At 48.7% G+C, this 21,439-nt stretch overlaps 2 protein-coding genes across 2 annotated transcripts; one reads left to right on the forward strand and one right to left on the reverse strand.

Annotated features, from left to right (window-relative positions):
- Positions 245-10,771, forward strand: LOC8081023 (PHD finger protein PERSISTENT TAPETAL CELL 1). Its single transcript, XM_021454300.1, has 13 exons — positions 245-590; positions 671-758; positions 2,057-2,206; positions 4,469-4,600; positions 4,780-4,924; positions 5,009-5,047; positions 5,334-5,408; positions 5,941-6,000; positions 6,109-6,173; positions 6,452-6,542; positions 6,632-8,178; positions 8,525-8,807; positions 8,919-10,771. Exons 11-13 carry the CDS (start codon positions 7,857-7,859, stop codon positions 10,318-10,320), a joined length of 2,007 nt encoding a protein of 668 aa, XP_021309975.1. The 5' UTR covers positions 245-590; positions 671-758; positions 2,057-2,206; positions 4,469-4,600; positions 4,780-4,924; positions 5,009-5,047; positions 5,334-5,408; positions 5,941-6,000; positions 6,109-6,173; positions 6,452-6,542; positions 6,632-7,856; the 3' UTR covers positions 10,321-10,771.
- Positions 11,677-12,948, reverse strand: LOC8081025. The gene is made up of 2 exons (XM_002462426.2): positions 12,287-12,948; positions 11,677-11,975 (listed from the first exon to the last, which is right to left on the reverse strand). The coding sequence occupies exons 1-2, from the start codon at positions 12,854-12,856 to the stop codon at positions 11,931-11,933; spliced, it is 615 nt and encodes a 204-aa protein (XP_002462471.1). The 5' UTR covers positions 12,857-12,948; the 3' UTR covers positions 11,677-11,930.

A 21,439-nucleotide genomic window follows, 5' to 3' on the forward strand; every position in this document is an offset into this window, starting at 1 on the left:
AACGAAGAGTGAGATTGACTCTCTAGATTCACACAAGGTACAAATAAACTGGTGGAAGGTGAAAAGTTGTAGAAAACAATTTTTATTTAAACTACTCATTAAATAATAATTTTAAAAGTGAGTTTAACCAAGACTTTAGAAGTGAAAGTAGAACCAAGCTATTTCAGCGACAGGTAACCGAGAAATTCAAAAAAAAAAAAAAAAACGACAGGTAACCGAAAATTGCTGCTGTGGCCAACTGGCCACACAATTCCCCGCCCTGTACTGCCGTATGCCGTATCCCGTTCACGGTCACGGGCGCTCCACAAAATCTCGTCGCGGCCTCGCGGGTCTGGGCTCCGGCGAGCGGCGATCGTTGCCGCGCCCAATGGCCGCCATCGTAGCACCAAAACCCCTCCCGTTCCTCACCTTCCTCACCACCCGCTTACCCGCGCGGCGTTCCACCCAAACCTCCTGTTCGTCCAGTGCCGGCCGCCGCGGTCCCGCGGTCGCGGCCACTCCTCGTCCAGCTTGCAGGGTCCATTCCCGCTTTAGGTCTCTTCTCCCTCCCAGCGCGGCAGCCTCGCCCCCAACCGCGGCAGTGGGGGAAGGTATCAGGCGCGTACGAATTTGTGCTTTGTTGCGAAGTTGACTGGATAATGTTAAAATTGTGTGTCTCTGATTTCTGAAGGCATGTCCGATCCGGAGCTGAGGCTGGTGCTCGAGCTCGCTACCGACGAGGAGCTGATGGAGGTCGAGGAGATCCTCTACGGCACCAGGTTTGAGTGCTTCCTGATTTTTCTCATGCTGTTTTTCCTATTTAACTCTGCTATGAGTTCATCAGATGGTTTGTATAATATGATAGTATTGGGTTCTTAAGACAAAACTGGATGAGTTAATCTGGGATTCTGATAATGGTGTGCATCTGAAGTAAGTGACTGGGTATGTATGCAGCAAGCAAGTGCAGATTGATACTGTGTTGTGGTTGATTACTCTTATGCAATCTTTGGGTAGCGGTGCCAGATTCAGTGCCTATTGCAGTTTGTATTTGGTGCTAGCTAACAGTAACTTCCATGTCTCAAAGTTCAGTAATAGTGACAAAGATGCTTGATTAAAAACAACATATGTGGCAAGTGCGGTTCCAGCTTTGCTACTAACTCTGATTTCAAATGCTGGCCATTTTAGATCTGTGTAATAAGGTTAAGAAAGTAGATTGTTGACACTCACAATTTTGGTCTTTGCATCAAAATAGATCAAATGCTGGCCTTATTTGTACCATATTGAGTAGATCACTCATTTGTAAATGGTAGTGTACTAGTGTTTATATGTTTATTAAGCAGGGTTAAGGATGGAAGAGAAGGGTAAAATATTCAAGAAATTCTAGGATGACTTACACTGAAAGAAAAATTGCGAAGCCAGAAATGACCTACATTTAGATTTAGGATTGGATGGACTAACTGCATACGCAACAGGAATGCATAGGTGGTAACTTCAGTTGCTACACCTTTGTAGAATAAAAAATCTATATGCATTGTAATGTATTATCATCTATGAGACAAGGATGATGGGGACTAGTGGCGGAGCCGGGGAACTTTCACGACTAGGGCCATTATTATGAACCACTAACACATGCTAATGGACAAAACTAATGCTAGTATATAGATTTAGCTAGAAAAAAACAAAGCGATTACTCTAGTATTTTTTCTCACACGTAGGGCTGGCCCTAGCCTTATATCCACCACTGATGGGGACTGGATGTTTATGCATGATAGTGGCCACAGAGGACTTAGTATTGTTTTTATGTTAAAAGGTAAATCTCTTTCTCCTTCCGTTTTGTGTTCTTCTGCTTATTGATCTGATATTAAGAATTTGGAAAACAGTTGGCTTGTCCTTGTTTCCTTTTTCTTGATTCGATCTTTAATTTGCTCACTTATTTAATTGGACCTACTGACCTACCTGATTTTTCTACATGGAGAGTACCATAGAATGTTAGTATGGTGCTAGCTCTTCATATCATACTGTTCCTCTGTTCACCTTCTCGAAATTAATGTTCATTTTGTATTTCCTTTGTTCACAGCTATTTTAGTCCATTGCTAAAGTCAATTGCAAGAAGACCAAACTCAGATGGTGTTGTTGTTTTGGATGATATCGAGGAGAGAGATCATTTCATCTCAAAGTTAGAGTCAAGGTTCCTGTATCTTGCTGCAGATGCTCGCTCTATCATAAGGTCAGTCAAGGAGCTCTTTTGTTGACCTATCTCTAATTGGAAAAAAGGAAAAAATGGTCCCATGACAGTGAAAGATCATGGCTCTAGAAATACAGCACCAAACTGATCTAGTACACTTTAATGCCAATGAGAGGTACAACGGTTAGAAATATACTCCCTCTGTCCCTGAAAGCTTCAATTCCTAGAATCTGTGCCAGTCAAACTTTTTAAAATTTGACCAACTTTATAGAAAAGAGCATAAATATCTATGACATAAAATGAGTATCTTATGAAAATATATTCTAAGATAAATCTAATGGTACTATAAATCTTTGCATTTTTTCTAGAAATTCAGTCAGTTTAAAAAGTTTGACTTAAGACAACTCTAGGAATTGAAGCTTTCAGGGCCAGAGGGAGTATCACACAGTCATGTTTTCAGTCAATCTCGCCATCTTCCTTTTCCATCTCATACCCGTTGCCTACAATGCTCTCTTCATCCAATCCCCAGTGATGCTTGTGGATAAGGATGATAACGATATGGACTTACAATATGGAAAATGAAAACAGTCAGTTTCAAATTTCCCATATTTGTGGAATGAACAAATAAGAAAACCGTAAAAAACTCCATATCCATGAGGGGGCACCCTAGCAAACCCAGGTCCACCATAATCCACAACAAACCAAGGCATTTCTTGGATGCTGAATTGTACTAGGACTTGAGACTACTCTCCCATGTATACTTGTAATCTTTCAGCCTCAGGCCTAACTGAACTCAAAAGATAGCCCTGTCACCATGTGGCCCTGAGGTGTTTCCTGACCATGAACTAGCTTTGATAACCCTTGTTAGTGCTAGCGGATCCAGTCTCCCTTGCTACACCTACGAGTCAGTGTCCTAGGTCCACTAGAGCCCACAACAAACCAAGTTCTCTGACCTAACTCAACCAAAAAGGCAGTCTAATGCTGAGGAGTGCCTTCACCTTATATGTTTTACTACCCCACCATCAGTTTCTGGTGCGGTACTAAACCTAACAAAACAGTTGTGAAATTGTTTGAAAATGACAACTTTTATATTTGGTGTTTGTTTTAGTTGTAATTTGGAGTTTTCACTTGTAAGGTGGTTGCCTTGAACTGGTGTTTTGAACTAATTTTGAACTCAGATGGTTTCCCCATCTGCAGCGCTGTAAATAAGGACTTGTGGTCTGTTGACCTCTCGGTTAATAGACGGGGGCTATGCCCTAGAATTATAAAAAAATGACAACTTTTATATTTTGCTAAAATTGGAAACGATTTCATAATATGGAAACTACATCGAATGGTATTGAATTTGCTGAACCCGCTTTCATCCCTACTTGTGAAGACAACTGGCAACTAGCAACCAAAGGCTGGCGACCTCAACACTGCTACTAAAATCTGTCTCATGGTCTAGGCGTTGCCTCTGGCCTGTACCTTATCTGCCCCGCCTGCTGCCCTGATGCTGAGTGACACATTCTCTGCCACCAGGAGATCCAGCAAAGCCACCTGCTGCCATGGAGGCACTGGCAGAGGAGGAGAGTAGGTGGGGTTGCAGCAGCTTGAGGAGGTGAAGGTGCCATGGCGAGGTTGCTTCACCAATCTCTACTGGAACCAACCATGGCACAGCTCGAGCAAGTTGAAGTGATTTAATTCTAAACCGAATGGATTTAGGTCTAATTGTTGATTGATATTGAGCTGCCACATCAGGTCAGGAGCGATTCAATGCCTTGCTTGTCCCTATGTGTGTGGATTCAATTTGGAAGAGGGATTTAGTTGAGCTCTGAAACTGGATTCTAGTCTACACTGTTGTGAAGAAGTCCATCCGATGGTAGGGGCAAGTGATCTGGAGAGTGACTCAGGCTGACAGACAGGAATGTGTGTGATCGGAAATTATGGTGGAAATTGCTCCTTAGACATGTCACAATAGCAGCGGTCTGAAAACAATGAAGGGTGGAGGAGGAAGAGGTGCTCAGGCATCTGTCAATGCCTCAATGGTAAAGAAGACGGAGGCTCAGTGAGGGATGGACAGAACTTTAGGAAGACTGACGTAGTGGTACATTTCTGAATGGCACAATCTTTCAGTGACATTAGTTTACCAGGTCACTTAAGTGGTATATTTCTAAAACCATGATCATTTGATGTCTTAAAACCAATTTTCCTTAAGTGACCATTGCTAAATTGATTACATTCTTAGTCAGCTCGCTGTAGTTCATCATTTTCTTGAAGCTTTTACAAGAACATTTTGCACTTTTCTCCGATTGTTCTTCATAGGAGGTGGAGACCATCGTACAGAGATGTCTTGCTCAGAGTAAGAAAAAAAATTGGTGTTCGATGCTCTAGCAAATTGTGTACTGCAGACCTTGAGGCAGAAATATTTCTTCACATTGTGCATGAATATTCAAGGTACTTACCCATAAGCATACCTTAAAAAAGGTCCTTGGATAAGCATTAGTTTTGTATCCTCATATACAACATAGCATACTATGCTAGTTTTCAGCCCATACAACTCTATGCGTTTATTAAATGTAGATCCTCTTGTGATTCCACTATTCTCAAAGTACCTTTGAATTTCCACGCATCAGCCACAAGAAAGACCGACTTTCATTTCCATGGGATAAACAAAAATCTCCAAAAGAGACCTCTAGCCTTGGTGCAAACAACTGGAAGGTGCTTACTGATGTGGCTTGGAGGGTTGGAAGAAAGGGAATGGAAACTACCTTTCTAAAGGTTCTTTGCAACCCTCATTTTTCTATCCTTTTCCTTTCTAATCCTCTTTTTTTTCACTAATTTAAAATTTCTTCTTTATGGAAGGGTGGTAGTGCATTGACTTTGAAAACGATATATGAATCGGTATGTTATAGTCTTTATTTTGAAATATTGAATACTACTCCCTCCATTCTAATTTGTAAGTCGTTTTGAGCTTTTGGTTTTGTTGTGCACCTAGATATATGCTGGGTGCATAAAAAAAATCGACTGCAAGGGTAAGACAGCCCCTGGGCATTGTGTTTAAGAATACATAGTATATAATAAAAATTATGTATCTAGAAAAGCCAAAAGGCCTACAATTTGGAATGGAGGGACTATCTCACTGCATTATTGTGTTTCATTAATTTCACTTACCATACCATTATGTCAGTTAGCCAGTAGACTGTCTGGAAAACTGCTGAAGGAGGCTGCAAATTATGAGATAAAGAAAGAACTTGTTAAGCAGGTATACCTATTTGTATTGATATTTTGCTATATTGTTCCTGACTTTATGTGCTCATTTGGAAATTGTTTTGACTGACCAATATATCCTTTCAGCTATTCCACATTGGTTTTGCTCGAATGACATATAGTCTTAATATAGGCATTTTCTTTCCATTTGCATATCCACAAATGCATCGCAACTTGTGTGAATAGACTATACTCGCACATTGCATTTGATATTTGCTACTTCCTCCGTCCACAAAGGGATGCAACTATGAGATCTGTGAAAGTCAAATTAGCTTAATTTTGATCAAGTTTATTGCGAATAGTATTAACATTTATGTCTCCAACTAGGTTTAGACGGAAATATATTTCATAATTTATTTAATTTTACTTATCTTGTATCATAAATGTTAGTAGTTTTTTATATAACTTTGATAAAATTTTAAATCGTTTGGCTCCTCGAAAAGTGAGAAGTGCATCCTTTTGTAGATGGAGAGAGTGCCATCTTAATTGAATTGATGTTGGAAAGTACTGATCTTTTCCATGTACAGGGTGGGCGGTTGGCTGCAGTTAACCTGGAGTCTAGAGCTGGTTTGCTTGCAGCTAGGCAGGTAATATGATCTTCTGTTAGCAAGTACATATGTCCAAACCTCACACATATATCTAAGATTGTACCATTCAGGTGTCATGTGTCAATAATCCTCCTTGAATATTTGCAGGGTTTGGCTCGTGCAGCATCGAGATATGTTGGACTCAGGAGTGTCATGACATTTCTTGGACCAATGTATGCTTCTAGCAGTAAATCTGAAACTGTTACTATTTTGTTTTAAGAAAATCCTTATTAGGCTTTGAATAATTCTGCCACATTTCAAACATCGCTGTAATTTTGAGCAGTTTAAATTGTTAATTTTTTGTTTATTGCTGGATGATGTTTTAATTACTACATAAACATTTAGTATCAACCTTGGGCCACAAACCATATAGGTCAGAATCCCTTCATGGCGTGGTATATCATGCTCTATTAGTAATTAATATCCTTTCTTTGCACTTAACTTTGCTCAGAATGTGGGGGACGCTCTTGGCTGATATTGTGATTCAAATGCTGGGCACGGATTATGCTAGGATCGTCCAGGCAATCTATGCATTTGCTCAGGTGAAGTTCATGTTATTTTCATCCATCTTCTTCAGGCGACGCATTGTTTGTCTCTAATTGCATTGATTTATATTTATTCTTCTGAACAGATTCGTCTCACTCGGACAAGTTACATAGAACCTGATGAAGAATGACCAGAGTACGATCGTTACTGGACTAGCCTAACTGGCATTCTGATCTAAAATTTATTACCACCCCATACTGTACATTCTACCCATGAAGATCATCATCTGCTTCTGTGGATTCTGGTGCAAATACTCCACTGGACAACAAGGTCAGGCTTCAGACTTTGGAGTACTGCTAATGGAAGTCAATATAAGGGACATACCGCAAGACGTTGGGTCGCGGGGACAGTCACAGAGCACAGCAGGCTACTCCCCTGATTGAAAATTCGAGGTAAAGCTTAGCAAAACTAACCTAATTGTGACAATGGGAATATAGTAGTGTAGTGTTTAACAACGAGCTCCACAATGGCCATTTGGGCGACCTACCCTGTGAACGCGGAAGTTGTGACTGAATTTACTTCCGCTTCACACTTCCACGGGGCCCGAAGTTGTAGACCATGCATTCCGCTCTGCTCCGGTTGAATATTGTAAAATATTGCTCCCCTGTCCTAAACTATTCCTCCTAACGTTCGGTTAGGCAAGGCAGATCTCATTGACATACCCTGGTGCCACAATCTACAGACATGCTTGTACACAACACAACAGCGCAGAATTTACATGTAACACCCTACCTGTTTCCTGTGTACAAAAGGGCTATTGATTCATGATCATCACCTGAAGTAATTTTTTCTTTTTAGAAAGGCGGCAAGAGATTTGCCAGGATTTTGTCAGACAAAGGAAAGGAATGGTGCCTGCTTGGTAATGTCCAAGTCTCGGAGATGTCTCAAATTGTATTTTTTTTTTCATCTTTTGTCGATAACTTCAAATTCGAAATGCGCTGTTTGGCGCATGGAACTCGATACCTTTATTCAATGGAAAGAGCTGGCCGCAACAATTAGCTTAACGCCGCATATATCTGGAAAGCACAAGGTTTTGCGTGCAAAGTTTTCCAGAACAGAGCAGAGGAACCATGCATGCTGCCGAGCGGCATGTCTAGAAGGATGTCTCGCCACATTGTTTACAGCGCTCACCGTGATCACGCGCGCACACTCCTTCACCAGACCGCCCAAGGTTTCTAAATCCTGGGCACTTACCGCGTGAGACCGGGGCGCCGATGGAACCACCACGGCGACCCTCCCTCGCAACCGCACGCCGTACGCCATAAAGCCGCCCGCACCACCAGCTCCGCCGGGCGCTGGCGTCCGGCGACATGGCCGCCGCCAATAAGACGATGGTGATCAGCCTGGGGAGCTCGCGGCGGCGGAAGCGCGGCGAGATGCTGTTCCGGTTCGAGTCCTTCTGCCAGCCCGGGTACCCGGCGCCGCTCGCCGGCGGGGGCGCCTTCAGGGACAACGTCAGGGCGCTGCTCGGCCTCGCGCACCTGGAGGCCGGCGGCGCGCATGGCGACACCAAGTGCTGGTCGTTCCAGCTCGAGCTGCACCGCCACCCGCCCACCGTCGTCAGGCTCTTCGTCGTCGAGGAAGTGGTCGACGCGTCGCCGCAGCGCCAGTGCCTCCTCTGCCGTCACGTCGGTACTCACCGCGTTGCTGCTGTCTTTTTGTCGATCCCAATCCTAAAGACGTTGAAACCTTTGCATGCCATGCATCAACGCCTGGCGTACGTACACAATTAAGCTAGAAGTTCCTCAGTTACACCATGGGGGCGTGCATGATACATCTGGCAGCCGAGTATAACTGTTAGATAAAGGTATTAACATTGCTACTAATAATTCCAAAAAAAATCGCCAATACAGTGAACAGTGGACTGCACTATGATCCGCAGAAAGAAAACAATACCGACGACGATCGAGCAAGTCTCGGTCACTGTCAGATATATATGCTCACTGCCACGAAAAAAAAAACACTCGTGGTGTTTCAGGTTGGGGTCGGCATCTGATCTGCACCAAGAGGTTTCACTTCGTGCTGCCCAAGAGGGAACTGTCAGTGGAGGCTGACGGCCTGCACTACGGGATCAACCACGGCCCGGAGAAACCGTCCAAAGGCACGGCGACCTCCAGGGGCCACCTGCTGCACGGCGTGGTGCACCTCAACGGCTTCGGCCACCTCGTTGCCCTGCACGGCTTCGAGGGCGGCTCCGAATTCGTCGCCGGCCACCAGATCATGGACCTCTGGGATCGCATCTGCTCCTCCCTAAACGTCAGGTGTGTGCAACGTTTGTTATTTATTATATATGCCCCGTGCACTGCATTTGATCGAGTTCATGACGACTAGTGTTTCGTTTGGTTATTACTCTATTATTATGCATTGCAAAGGAAGGTGAGCCTCGTCGACACGGCGAGGAAGGGGCACATGGAGCTGCGGCTGCTCCACGGCGTCGCGTACGGCGACACGTGGTTCGGGCGGTGGGGCTACCGGTTCGGCCGGCCCAGCTACGGCGTCGCGCTGCCGTCGTACCAGCAGTCGCTGCACGCGCTCCAGTCGGTGCCGCTCTGCGTGCTGGTGCCGCACCTGTCGTGCTTCAGCCAGGACCTCCCCGTGGTGGTGACCAAGTACCAGGCCATCAGCGGCCACAAGCTGCTGAACCTCGGCGACCTCCTGCGCTTCATGCTCGAGCTGCGGACGCGCCTCCCGGCGACCTCCGTCACCGCCATGGACTACCGCGGCATCATGTCGGAGGCCTCGTGCCGGTGGTCGGCCAAGCGCGTGGACATGGCGGCCCGCGCGGTGGTGGACGCGCTCCGCCGCACCGAGCCGCCCGCGCGGTGGGTCACGCGGCAGGAGGTGCGCGACGCCGCGCGCGCCTACATCGGCGACACGGGCCTCCTCGACTTCGTGCTCAAGTCCCTCGGCAACCACATCGTCGGCAACTACGTCGTGCGCCGCGCCATGAACCCGGTCACCAAGGTGCTCGAGTACTGCCTGGAGGACGTCTCCAGCGTGCTCCCGGCGGTGGGCGGCGGCGGCGGCAAGATGAGGGTGCGGTTCCAGCTCACGCGGGCGCAGCTCATGAGGGACCTGACGCACCTGTACCGCCACGTGCTCAGGGAGCCGAGCCAGGCGCTCACCACCGGCGCCTTCGGCGCGATCCCCGTGGCAGCGCGGATGGTCTTGGACACCAAACACTTCGTCAAAGATTACCACGAAGGTTTCGCTCCGATCAACAGTGTCGGAGCTGGGCACGTCCACATGAACCTGTGTTGCACGCTGCTTGTGAGGAACGGGAGCCCGGAGCTGGTGGCGCCGCCGTACGAGACGGTGACCCTGCCGGCGCATGCAACGGTGGGCGAGCTCAAGTGGGAGGTGCAGAGGCTGTTCAGGGAGATGTACCTCGGCCTGAGGACCTTCACGGCCGAGTCCGTCGCCGGGGTCGGCGTCAGCAAGGACGCTTGCCCGGTGCTCGGGCTCATCGACGTGGGAAGCGCCGTGGTGATCGAAGGGACAGTCGTCGAGCAGCAGCAGCTGGCGGATGAAGGCGTCCAGCCGGGGAACGAGGCGGCGGCTGTGAGCGAGGGAGGCGGCGACAGCGAGAGGATCGTGGACTGCGCGTGCGGAGCGGACGACGAGGACGGGGAGCGCATGGCGTGCTGCGACATCTGCGAGGCGTGGCAGCACACCCGGTGCGCGGGGATCAAGGACACCGACGACGCCCCGCACGTCTTCGTCTGCAACCGCTGCGACAACGACGTTCTGTCGTTCCCTCCCTTGAGCTGTTAGAAACCGATGGCGGGACGGGATAAACACATCGCATTTGAGATTGGAAAAGAATCTGAACTTCTTCGGTGAAAAGGAAATCAACTTGACGTCGGGGAAATCCAACTTTGAAGTCGTTGGAAAATAGAATTTCCAGTTCAAGAAAAATCATACTTATTTGAATTTCCAATAAAAAACAACTTAGCACTCTTGTTGAACTTCGAACTTTAGAAAAAAAACAACGTGTTCGGTTCATGAGCAAACACTGGCATGCCACAGTTTTAGACGCGCTAGTCTTTTATTAGGCTGATTCTCTGCCATAACCATGCCACAGTTTTAGATGAGCAAATCAATTCGAGAACGATTCAACAATAGTATATGCTCCCACAGGCTCTTTGAGAGAAGGAGAGAGGAGAGAAAAAGAGTTTCTGTAAAAAGTGCATGAACAGTAAATATGTTAGAGAGAAATTTGAGTTGGTGAAAGCTCTACCAAAGGATGCCTTATTCAAGTTGATGTTGTTCATGTTCCACGCTGCCCACAAAAATGCTCGAATTGATTTGAATTAGGACCTGGATCAATCGTATGCTTGGATTGATCCTCTTCTAGATTTATAAAATAAAACTAGAGATTCAAATAGTAAAGTGCAAATTATGTTTAAAAAGAATACTTCTCACTTGAGCATTTTTGCGACACACCATTGGGCTTGGTGCCTTAAATTCGTACCACAATTTGTTCTGTAGGATGAAGAGTATTGAGTTAGTCTTAGGCCAGTCTTAGTCGGAGTTTTATCAGAGTTTCATTTGTGTTTAATAAGCTACCACATAAATGTTTTTTATGATGTGGCAATGTTTTTATAAGGAATCAAATGTAAGGTGTTGAGCTGAAAATCATCTTCTTGGGGTTGTAAGGTGCTTCTAAGCTTTTCTGATTTTTTTTTGACCATTTGGCCTTCCTAGCATTGTCTCTAGCTAAGTCGATCTAATAGTCTTCTTGTGGCTATGCAAACTTGATGTTGCTAGAAGAGACAAGTTTTTGTGAAATTTTAGGATATAGGCCAACTTCTTGAAAAAGAACTTTGATTGACTCCTATTTACCCTCTCTCCAATTGTTGAATTGGTCCTCACATCACCAATAACCAGTTCTGTGCTTCTTCCATCATGTTATCTTTTCTATTTTCTCACATGTTTTCCAGTATAATGGCGTGACTAGAATTCTGGACAGATTCTGCTCGGGTGCAACAAAACACCAAGAGCTAGAATTGATTATGGTTATAATTAACAACAAAGGAAGAGGAGAAGCATTCACTACAAAACTTGAGCATGTTTCTTTATCTGATCTGCCGAATATGTCAGCTATTCAATAGTGTTTTTCTCTTACAATAATAAATCAGCGACTTTGTACTTTCAGTCATAACTTTTCAGCCAAACGGACATATAGACATTTGCCACAACATGCATATAGACATAGTAGTCTATACAAAAAGCTGGCGCCCATAGCACGAAATACAAAGGATTTTATTACCAAGCTGGCTAATTTAAAAAAACATGCAACCCATTAATAAAGACGTACATGTAGAGTAACCAAACATGCATATCCCCTCAATAGAATCGCCACCACGTGCCGATGATGAAGACTAGAGCAGGTCCCTTAGCACTGAGATCGCCGCAGCATGCTTCTCCTACACACAAGTTTATTATTATTATTATCAATTTCATTAACTCACATGCGTAGGTTAAACGAAATTGAAGCCAAGCTAAATTGTCTTAAAAAACCGTCTAAATTCGACGAACACAGGTAAACTTTTCAAAATAACACACAAACAGAGTATCATATATATAAGCTGTTAGCTACGATCACATGTTACATTGCATCCATTGCATAGAACCAAGGAAGAAGCGCGCACTCTTTCACATTCTGAACATACACTGTACAGTTCAAGTCGTGTGTCAGACGTTAACTTAGGTAAGCAAAGAGGTGTCGCACACGCACCTGGTCACGCGCTCTGTCCCTGATGCCACTGCACACCGGCCGGCCGCTCTCGTCGTAGAGTATCATCCCGCTGAACCGCGGCAGCTGGCACTTGACGCCCATCAGCACCCTCCTCTGCCATATCGGCCGCACCGGAGTGCCGCCGGACACGGCAGCGGCAGCTCCCTCCACTCCACCGCCACTTCTCATGCCCATGGCCGCCGCTGCCGGAGCCACCGCCGCCACCGCCGCCGCCGCCGGCGGCTTCTGCTCTACTCCCAGCACGCCATCGGCGTCGCCTCCCAAGATGCCGTACTCGCAGTCACCACCCTCCACGCCGGCAACCTTATGGACGACGACGCGGCCCCGCACTGACCGGCTGCCGCCGTAGAGCTTCTCCTTCCAGAGTGCCACGGACAGGCAGAGGCCCATGATGCGAATGCGATGCGATGCGATCGCTGGATCGGGGTACGGGTGCAGGGACAGCAGCTGTGTGTCGTAGCAGATCAGAGCAGACAGTATAGGGATGTAGGGTAGAGGGGCAGTGTGGCGCGGTTGGCTTCTTATGGCGAGCGACGCCAAGAACATCATTGATGCGCGCACAGGCTGCCCGTGAGCCTTGCCGTTTGTAGTGATGGAGTGAGCGTACGCTTCGATGCTCACTCATTTACGTTTCACCGTTATCTGGGTGGTGACGGTGACCGAGCTGCGAGCTTCATCATCAGCTGGTGACTGTGCCTGACTTGATCTGGGCGGTGCATGTGAAGCACACGTCCAGCTCGCCTCATCGGCTCGGCGGTGGAGTAACCTTGAGAAGGAGACGACGTATACGAGCCGTGATGTGCGGAGGAGAGCGGTCGCTTGTGCCGTACGTCGTTCACCGATCCATGCATGCATGCATGCATGACTGGGGGCTCAAGCAATCGGCCAAAACGACAAGTAAGTAATTCATCGCCGTCACTGAACAGAGTAGGAATTCTGCTGTTGTTGGCTGCTACATTTCACTCACTGAAAATGTATGAAAATTCATCATGGCCAAAGGATTGATCGTTAGAGTATATCTCCAGCAGACAAGCACACACGGCACCAGACCCGGCATCGCTTTTTTTAGCTATGGCACAAGAAATCGAGCCCCAGCAGACTCGCCAACGGCTTCGCCATCCCTGTTGCGCACGCTATCGTCGGAGTTCGGCAAGAAGCCAAATCTGGCGGGACGGTTTGGCTATGTGTCGATGACTCACCGTGGCGTTCCTGTCTTGCTTTTATGGCGGCCAAAGATCACGAAGACGATGTTCCAGTTCCTCTGCCAAGGAAGGCCGGCCATGCGTGTAATCCAGCCGTGTTGAAGGTTCGCCGGCCCTTCCCTGCATCCCTGATGATCTGAGCTTGTTTAGTTCACAAAATTTTTTAGATTTAGCTACTATATTAGTGTCCAATTATAAATTAATCAAGTTTAAAAGATTTGTGTTGCAAATTATATACAGGCTGTGTGATTAGTTTTTTATTTATATTTAATGCTCTATGTATATGTCTAAAGATTTGATGTATAAAAAGAATTTTTTTGAAAACTAAACAAGGCCTCAGCGTCCTGCTGTCGCGGCTCCCATCCAAATCTGCGATCCGATGCAAGTTCGTATGCAAAGTCTGGTTCGCCATCATACTGATTATTACTGGGCTAACCTGGGAATGGGAAGGGTTCCACTTGCATGGTTTTCTACAGGTACTATGATGGTCTGATTCTCGTTTACAAGCAAAACCAAGTGGCAGTCGTCTGCTAACCAACAACGACGGAATTTGCTTAACTTCCGAAGGGCAGTGGTATTATGTTGTTGATTGAACTATTAGTCGATTGCATGATGTATACCTGTGTTTATTGAAAATCTGTTACCTAGTGAAACCATAAAAAATAAAGTGAAGCACTAGCGCATAGAATGCCTAAATAGGATGTATATATGGGAGCATGGCATCTACGAGGTTGGCGTCACCTTTGAGATCATCTGTACACATAATCAATTGGATCCTTTTTGTTGATATCCTAGTCTATCATCTAATATAACACAATATGATAATTTTGAATAAATAAAGGTCGTGACTACGAGCAATAAAACGCTAGAAATAGAAACAACTATAAGATCCGAATAACTCTAAATACAATAGACACATAATATTTTTTAGAAAAAAAATGTGTATTGGTTTTATATTTTTATTTAAATAATTAGTTACAGTTTTTTTAAAGATCTAACTACATTAATTTTTAGAAAAATATATACAGTGAGACTACCTTTGAAACGTGTTGAAGATTGAAGTTGTCTGATTTTAATAGTTGTGTGGCCAAAGGTTTACTGTGTAGGTACAATCATGTGGAGTCTAACGAAATTAGATTTTATATTTTATGATTTTTTTGTAATTTACTATAATTTTCAAATATTTAGCCGAAATAAATAAAAAATAAAAAGACAAAACCTTTATAGCAAAAACTTTGTACTAAAGCATACCATATTATATATTCATTGTGTAGATCTACTTATGCGGAGTTCAACAAAATTAGATTTTCTATTTTATAAATTTTTTGTGATTTATTATGATTTTTCAAAGATTCAGCCAAAAAAATTAAAAAAGAAAAAGAAAAAACCACCGTCGTTGTAGCAAAACCACTATTCACAGTAGCAAAACCACCTTTGAAACCACTCCAAAGAGATAAAATGCATGATTTAAAAAGTTAAGGGAGGTAATTTGCTCGGTTTTAGAGTTGAGGAAGGAAAAACAGATTTTCATGAAAGTTGGGGAGGAAAAATAGATTTTTTCCATTTGTTTTTAGAATCAGCTGGGCCTATATTTCTTTTTGTTTTGAGGGGATCTGGGCTTTTATTGCTGGCCGATGCTTTCACAAACCTGGGCTGTTCCTACAGTAGGCCTGTTGCTTCCCCACTGGGCCTATACAGGCTTGTCGGTATCCTAGTGAAATTCGGTCAACCGACCCAGTATCTCCGCCGAAATCCTGGTGAAACTCGCGTTCACGCAATCACGTCCCCTCCAATTTGCCTCTACCTCTGGCTTCTTCACAGGCGGCGACTGCTGGGCCAGCGGCGGCGCCATCTCCGTCGGTACCTTCGCCGGTGAATATCATTTACCTGGTACGCTTTTCCTTATCCTTTGATGATGTGTATGGAGAGCCAAGGTAAGCGAGAGCCCCGAACGCCCCCGCCGGTGCCGTCCCCGGCGCCGCCGGCCACCCAGCCTCCTGGATCTGTAGATCCGGGCACCTGCTACCCCCACCCACCCATAGGTCTCCCCGCTGGATCTCCCTACGACGTTGAGGAAGAGCTCATCGACTGGGGCGACGACAGTCCTGACTGCCCGGCTGAAGACGGCGTGGTGGTGGAGTCCACCACTCCCGCAGCGGGAGTGGACATTGATGGCGATGAACGCGTTGCCGCTGGCGGAGGAGCTGCTGCGACTGGTGAGTCCATTGATGGCGCTGAAGGATCTGGTGCTGGCGCTTCGGATGGCGTTCCGGAAGCTGACGGAGCTCCCCCCAAGAGGTATGAAGCTCTGCTTGCTCCGTCTGCAGCACCGGCCAAGCTAAAATCGGTGCTCGTCTGTCCTGGGCGCCGGCCTGAGCTTCTGCGGCGCCCATCGAAGTCGATCTGGAAGCGGCTCGACCTTAATGGCGCCCCTGCTATGGGATCTGGCGGCTCTGTGGCGTCTGGAGTTAATACAAAGCAGGGGGAGCCGGTTTCACCAAGATGGCAAGAGGCGAAGACTGGGCGCCGGCGGCGTGCCCTGACCGTACCTCATCGGGATTTCGACGCCCAAGCTTCGACGCGGGGCCGCTCATCCACGGATGCCAAGTTGGCCTTCAAAAGCCGCTTCGCCGGGAAGTGTTTCCGGTGCCTCGCTTCCGACCATCGCATCGCCCACTGCCGAGATCCACTCCGGTGCATTCTTTGCAAACGGAGTGGACACTCCTCACGCACCTGCCCATCCGCACGCCCCCGCATCATCCCGGAGCACCTCCGAGCTCGCCTCACCTTCCCCCCAGAGAGTATCCACAGCCGCATAGTTTTCCCTCCGCTCCAGCCCAGCACCTGCCCAGTCACCCGCGACCTAGTCCCCCGAAAGGTCCACAAGGAAGAGAAGAAAGCCATGGAGTATGAGTACGTCCCCGGACGTGCCCCCCAGCACCCGGCACGACGCTGCATCAACCTGATGTCCACGGAGACCATGTACCGCGAGGCCACGCGGCTTCGGGCGCATGCTGTCATCATCTCCGTCCCGCTGGAGGCTCGCCGGGCCACTGCTCAGGTGGTCAAGCATGCCCTCGCCGCCCAGCTGCGTCTGTCGTACCAGGTCTCGGTCACTAGGTACAACGCTACTGAGTACGTGGCTGATTTTGAGGCTCCGCCGGAGAAGGAACGCGCCGTGGGATTGGAGCTCCTCAATGTTGGGGGTGCCCTCTGCCCCATCCGCCCATGGCTCTCCGCGGGTAGTGGCCAGGAGGTGCAGTGGTGGTACCACGTCAAGGTGGTTCTGGAGCACGTTCCGCTGGAGGCGTGGAACGAGGAGGGCGTCAAGCTCATCCTTGGTGACTCCTGCATCTTCGACCGCTTCGACAGGAAGACAGAGGCCAGGGAGACGTCCCGCTTCCTAGGCTGCTGGGTGTGGATGCACGACCCGGACGATCTGCCGCTAGCCATGGAGTACATCGTCTTCGCGGCGCGGGCGGGACGCGCCGTGGAGATTGCTGGCCTGCCTACGGCGACGCGCCTCCCTGCATCCCCGCCTACTGGAATGGTGGGCGACAAGGTCATTCTTGTCCACTTGGCTGGCTATGAGGACTGGACTCCGCGGTCTCCGGTTGCCTCCTCCAGGACCTCATCAGAGCATGGCAGCTCCGCGCCGACGGTCGTCCCCTTCGTGTGGTCTGAGGGAGTACCGGACGATCGCCAGGGACAGGGAAGGCAGACCCGCCTGGTGACATGCCGCGCGCCGACGGCGCAGCACGCGCCGAGGCATGAGGACAGCGACGACGACGACGACCTGCGGGAGCCACCACGCAGGAACAATGTGCCCCGAAGCTCTCGAGCACGGGGCTTCTTCCCCAACTGTGCTTCAGAGAGGGCGGTCCGTGTCCGCAGCCGCACTCCTCCGAGCTACCGTCGCAAGGACGCTGGACTCTGCAGGGCGGTGGACGGTGCAGGTCTCCGCCTGGATGGTGACTACTACAGCGAGGAGGATGGCGCGGGCAGAGGGCGGCGCCTAAGCCGCTCCCCTTCTGCCGTGACCCGGAGGAGGGATACAGTGCAGCACAGATCAGAGGATTGGGAGCGCCGTCGCTCGCGCTCGCCAGTTCGTCCGAGCCAGGCTTGGCGTGACCCGCTTCTCGACACTTTCAGGTGCAATGACGGCGACGTGCAGTCGCGATCCTCCTCCTTCTCGGCGGGGGAGGACCCGATGGTCCACGAGCTAAGGTGCTCACAGGCGACCCCAGGGCTGTGCTACTCCCCGCCCCGCTCGCCGAACGCACCAGTACGTTCACCGGAGTATCGCCCTGTCAGCACGCTCTGGCGGCCGGTCCGAGGCGCGAATGAGGTGGTATTTGGGCCTGGAGTGCAGCTCCAAGGCACTGAGGGGGAGATGGACCCAACAGCGGATATCTCCGACCAGGTCACAAGGATGGAGATTGATGGTGCTGATCAGGCTAACATGCAGGGCCCTGGTTGCGGCGAGGGGTCGGTCTCCGATGGTGAAGGTCCAGGTGGCCAGGGGCTCAGGACGCCGGGCATGAGGAGGGCTGTGCGGACAGCGAAGCAGACGGCCGATTTAGGGCCAATGGGGACATATGACACTTTTGTTGCAGGCATGTTCAGGGCCGTTCCAGCTCCGCTACTGCCAGCGCCAGTGCCTGTTCCGAGCAGCGACCGTGGAAGAAGGGGCGCGAATGCACCATGCCGATCCAGCTCGCGCCTTGCGGCACAGGCGTCGCCATATCCAGTGGCCGAGCGTGCACACCACAAGCTGATGAAGGACCTATCCTTCCTCAACAGCAGGCCCCCGACGGCACCGGATGCTGCAGTCACGACATACATTGACATGTACGGGGGGGACCTCCCCGTCGAGGCAGTGCGCCAGCTCCGGGCGGCGACCCGTCTGGGAGACGAGGAGCTCACCAAGACGCTGGCGGCAGTCGCAGTTGAGGCAGGACTGGAGGCGAAGGCCTGAGCAGGGAGCAATGCTTTGTAGCTGTTTCAGTTTCAATGTTTAGTAGTATTGTGTCAGCGTCAGCACCGGCCGGTCTTCAACCGGTTTCGTTTGATGTTCTGTTCAGTGATGTTTGTTGTCCGGGCAGATGGCTCGAGGTGGTGTTGTTTGTTTCCGATTGCCTGGGATGTGGCTGGATGGTTTGTGTACTCTGTTCTGGCATAATTTCATTTGCTTTGCACGGTTTGCTGACCAATCGCTCCGGGTCTGGCCTATTTCGTTCCAGTTTTTGTGCGTCAACCGTTTGTATCAATGTGTGACTTCAAGCTGCTGGACTGGAATGTGAGGGGGCTCAACTGTGCGGCCCGCAGAGAAGCAGTAAAGACAATGGTGCAGCAAGCTGCTCCAAACATCATCTGCATTCAGGAAACAAAGTTGGAGAGTATTGACAGTTATATAGCTATGGAAGTTGTGGGACAGCGATGCAGAGGATTTGAATTCCTGGGTGCCGATAACACCAGGGGTGGCATCTTGGTAGCCTGGAACCAAGATTTAGTGGAGGCAGCGCAACCACTAAGGAGACGGTACAGCCTATCAATGAATATGACTATGAAGCTAACCAACTCTTCGTTTATTATCACGGTGGTGTATGGCCCAAATGATGACAGGGAAAAGCTCTTGTTTCTGCAAGAACTAAAAGAGTGCCAGCCAGCATCAGGGATAGCCTGGATCTGTTTGGGGGACTTCAATTTGATCTATGAGGCCAGGGATAAAAACAACAATAATCTTAACAGAGCGATGATGGATCGTTTCAAACGGGCACTGGACGAGAGTGAGCTGTTAGAGTTAAAACTTCAGAATAGGCGATACACGTGGAGTAACGGTCGAGCCTCCCCAACGCTTGTTCACCTTGACAGATTCTTTTATAATAAGGAGTGGGACGCTCTACTCCCAGCAGTAAGTTTACAGGCCTTGTCGAGCTCACTCTCTGACCACTCGCCTCTTTTCGTGGGTAGCCACCAACAGTTGCCGAGGATCGCCAGCTTCAGGTTCGAGCAGTTCTGGGTTAGAGCACCGTCCTTCCTAGACACAGTCACGAACGCATGGTCACAACAGGTGACGGGAACAGCTCCAATGATGATGTTCCATAATCGACTGCTGGCCACAGCACACGCACTACGCACTTGGAGTAAAGGATTATTCAGCGAAGCAAGGGCTCAGATATTGCTAGCAAACAACATCATCTTGGCGCTAGACACTGCTCAGGAATCACGAAGCCTTTCACCCCAGGAGGCACAACTGCATAAAGAGTTAAAAACAAGAGTGCTTGGCTGGGCGGCTGTGGAACGATCTAGGAGAAGACAGGCCTCGTGTGTTTTGCAGATCAAGGAGGGCGATGCATGCACAAAATTTTTTCATCAGAAAGCGAAAAATAGGAGGAAAAAGAATCTCATTTCCTACTTAAAGGATGACGACGGACGCATTGTGTGGAATCACTTCGAGAAGGAGGACATACTGGAACGCCATTTTACCGGTATTTTGGGCTCTAGAAGTAATAGAAGCTCTCATCTTGACTGGGAAAGACTGCAACTTCCTGTCCTTGACGATCCAGACATGGACCGGCCGTTCACGGTGGAAGAGATCAAGAACACGATCAAAGAGATGCCTAGTGAGAAGGCCCCCGGCCCAGATGGTTTCAACGGGACGTTCTATAAGGTTTGCTGGCCGGTCATCATGGACGATCTCATGGCGGCTGTCCACTCATTCTATCAGTTAAGGGCTGGACCGCTGGAACATCTAAACGGAGCCTACATTGTCCTCATACCGAAGGATGTGGTCTGTGAGGCAGCAAAGGATTTCAGACCAATTAGCTTAATTAACTCATTTGCAAAGCTTATCACCAAGACGTTGGCCATCCGATTATCAGCCCACATTGACAAGCTAGTCTCAAAGGCCCAGAGTGCTTTCATCAGGGGAAGATGTATACAGGATAATTTCATGTATGTGCGCAACCTCGCCAGAGCTTATCATAGGACAAAAACACCGGCCTTGCTTTTTAAACTGGACATCGCCAAGGCCTTTGATACGGTGTCATGGGAGTATCTACTGGAACTGCTACAGCAAAGGGGATTCAGTCACAGATGGCGCGAGTGGCTTAGCCTCCTGTTCAAATCTTCTCATTCATCCGTCATGCTAAATGGCCGACCAGGGAACCGAATCGGTCATGCAAGGGGCTTGCGCCAAGGAGACCCCTTATCCCCGTACCTATTCATCATTGCAATCGACACACTTCATAGGATTCTGGAGACTGCAACCGAAGACGGCGTGCTCAGCCCCCTTCGTGGGCGACATGCCAACCTAAGACTGTCCCTATATGCGGATGACGCGGTTATCTTCCTAAACCCAGTGGCAGAAGAGGTCACTGCTCTATTTGGGATTCTTGAGCAGTTTGGAAATGCAACCGGCCTCCGACTAAATATGGCAAAGTGCACTGTTGCACCGATAAGGTGCACAGGACTTGACCTGAACGCCATACTGCAATCCTTTCTTGGCCAACGGGTTTCGTTCCCAATCAAGTACCTGGGGCTGCCCCTAAGCATGGGAAGACTGAAGCTTGTACATGTGCAGAGCATCCTGGACAAAGCAAGGGATAAACTGTCTGGATGGCAAGGGCGCCTCCTCAATCTGGCTGGGCGCAGAGAACTGGTGAGATCGGTTCTCAGTGCAACACCAACATACTTGCTAACGGCAATCAAAGTTCCCAAACAAGTTACTGAAGACTTGGACAGGGTTCGCCGACGTTTCCTATGGGCAGCTGACGGTGAGGTCTCAGGGGGAAAATGCAAGGTTGCATGGCCTTACGTAACAATGCCGATCGAATATGGAGGACTGGGGGTACTAGACTTTGAGAAATTCAGCAGAGCACTTAGAGTCAGATGGCTCTGGTTTGCTTGGTCCGATCCACATAGGCCG

This window comes from Sorghum bicolor, chromosome 2 (assembly GCF_000003195.3).
Source record: "Sorghum bicolor cultivar BTx623 chromosome 2, Sorghum_bicolor_NCBIv3, whole genome shotgun sequence".
Taxonomy (NCBI): Eukaryota; Viridiplantae; Streptophyta; class Magnoliopsida; order Poales; family Poaceae; genus Sorghum; species Sorghum bicolor.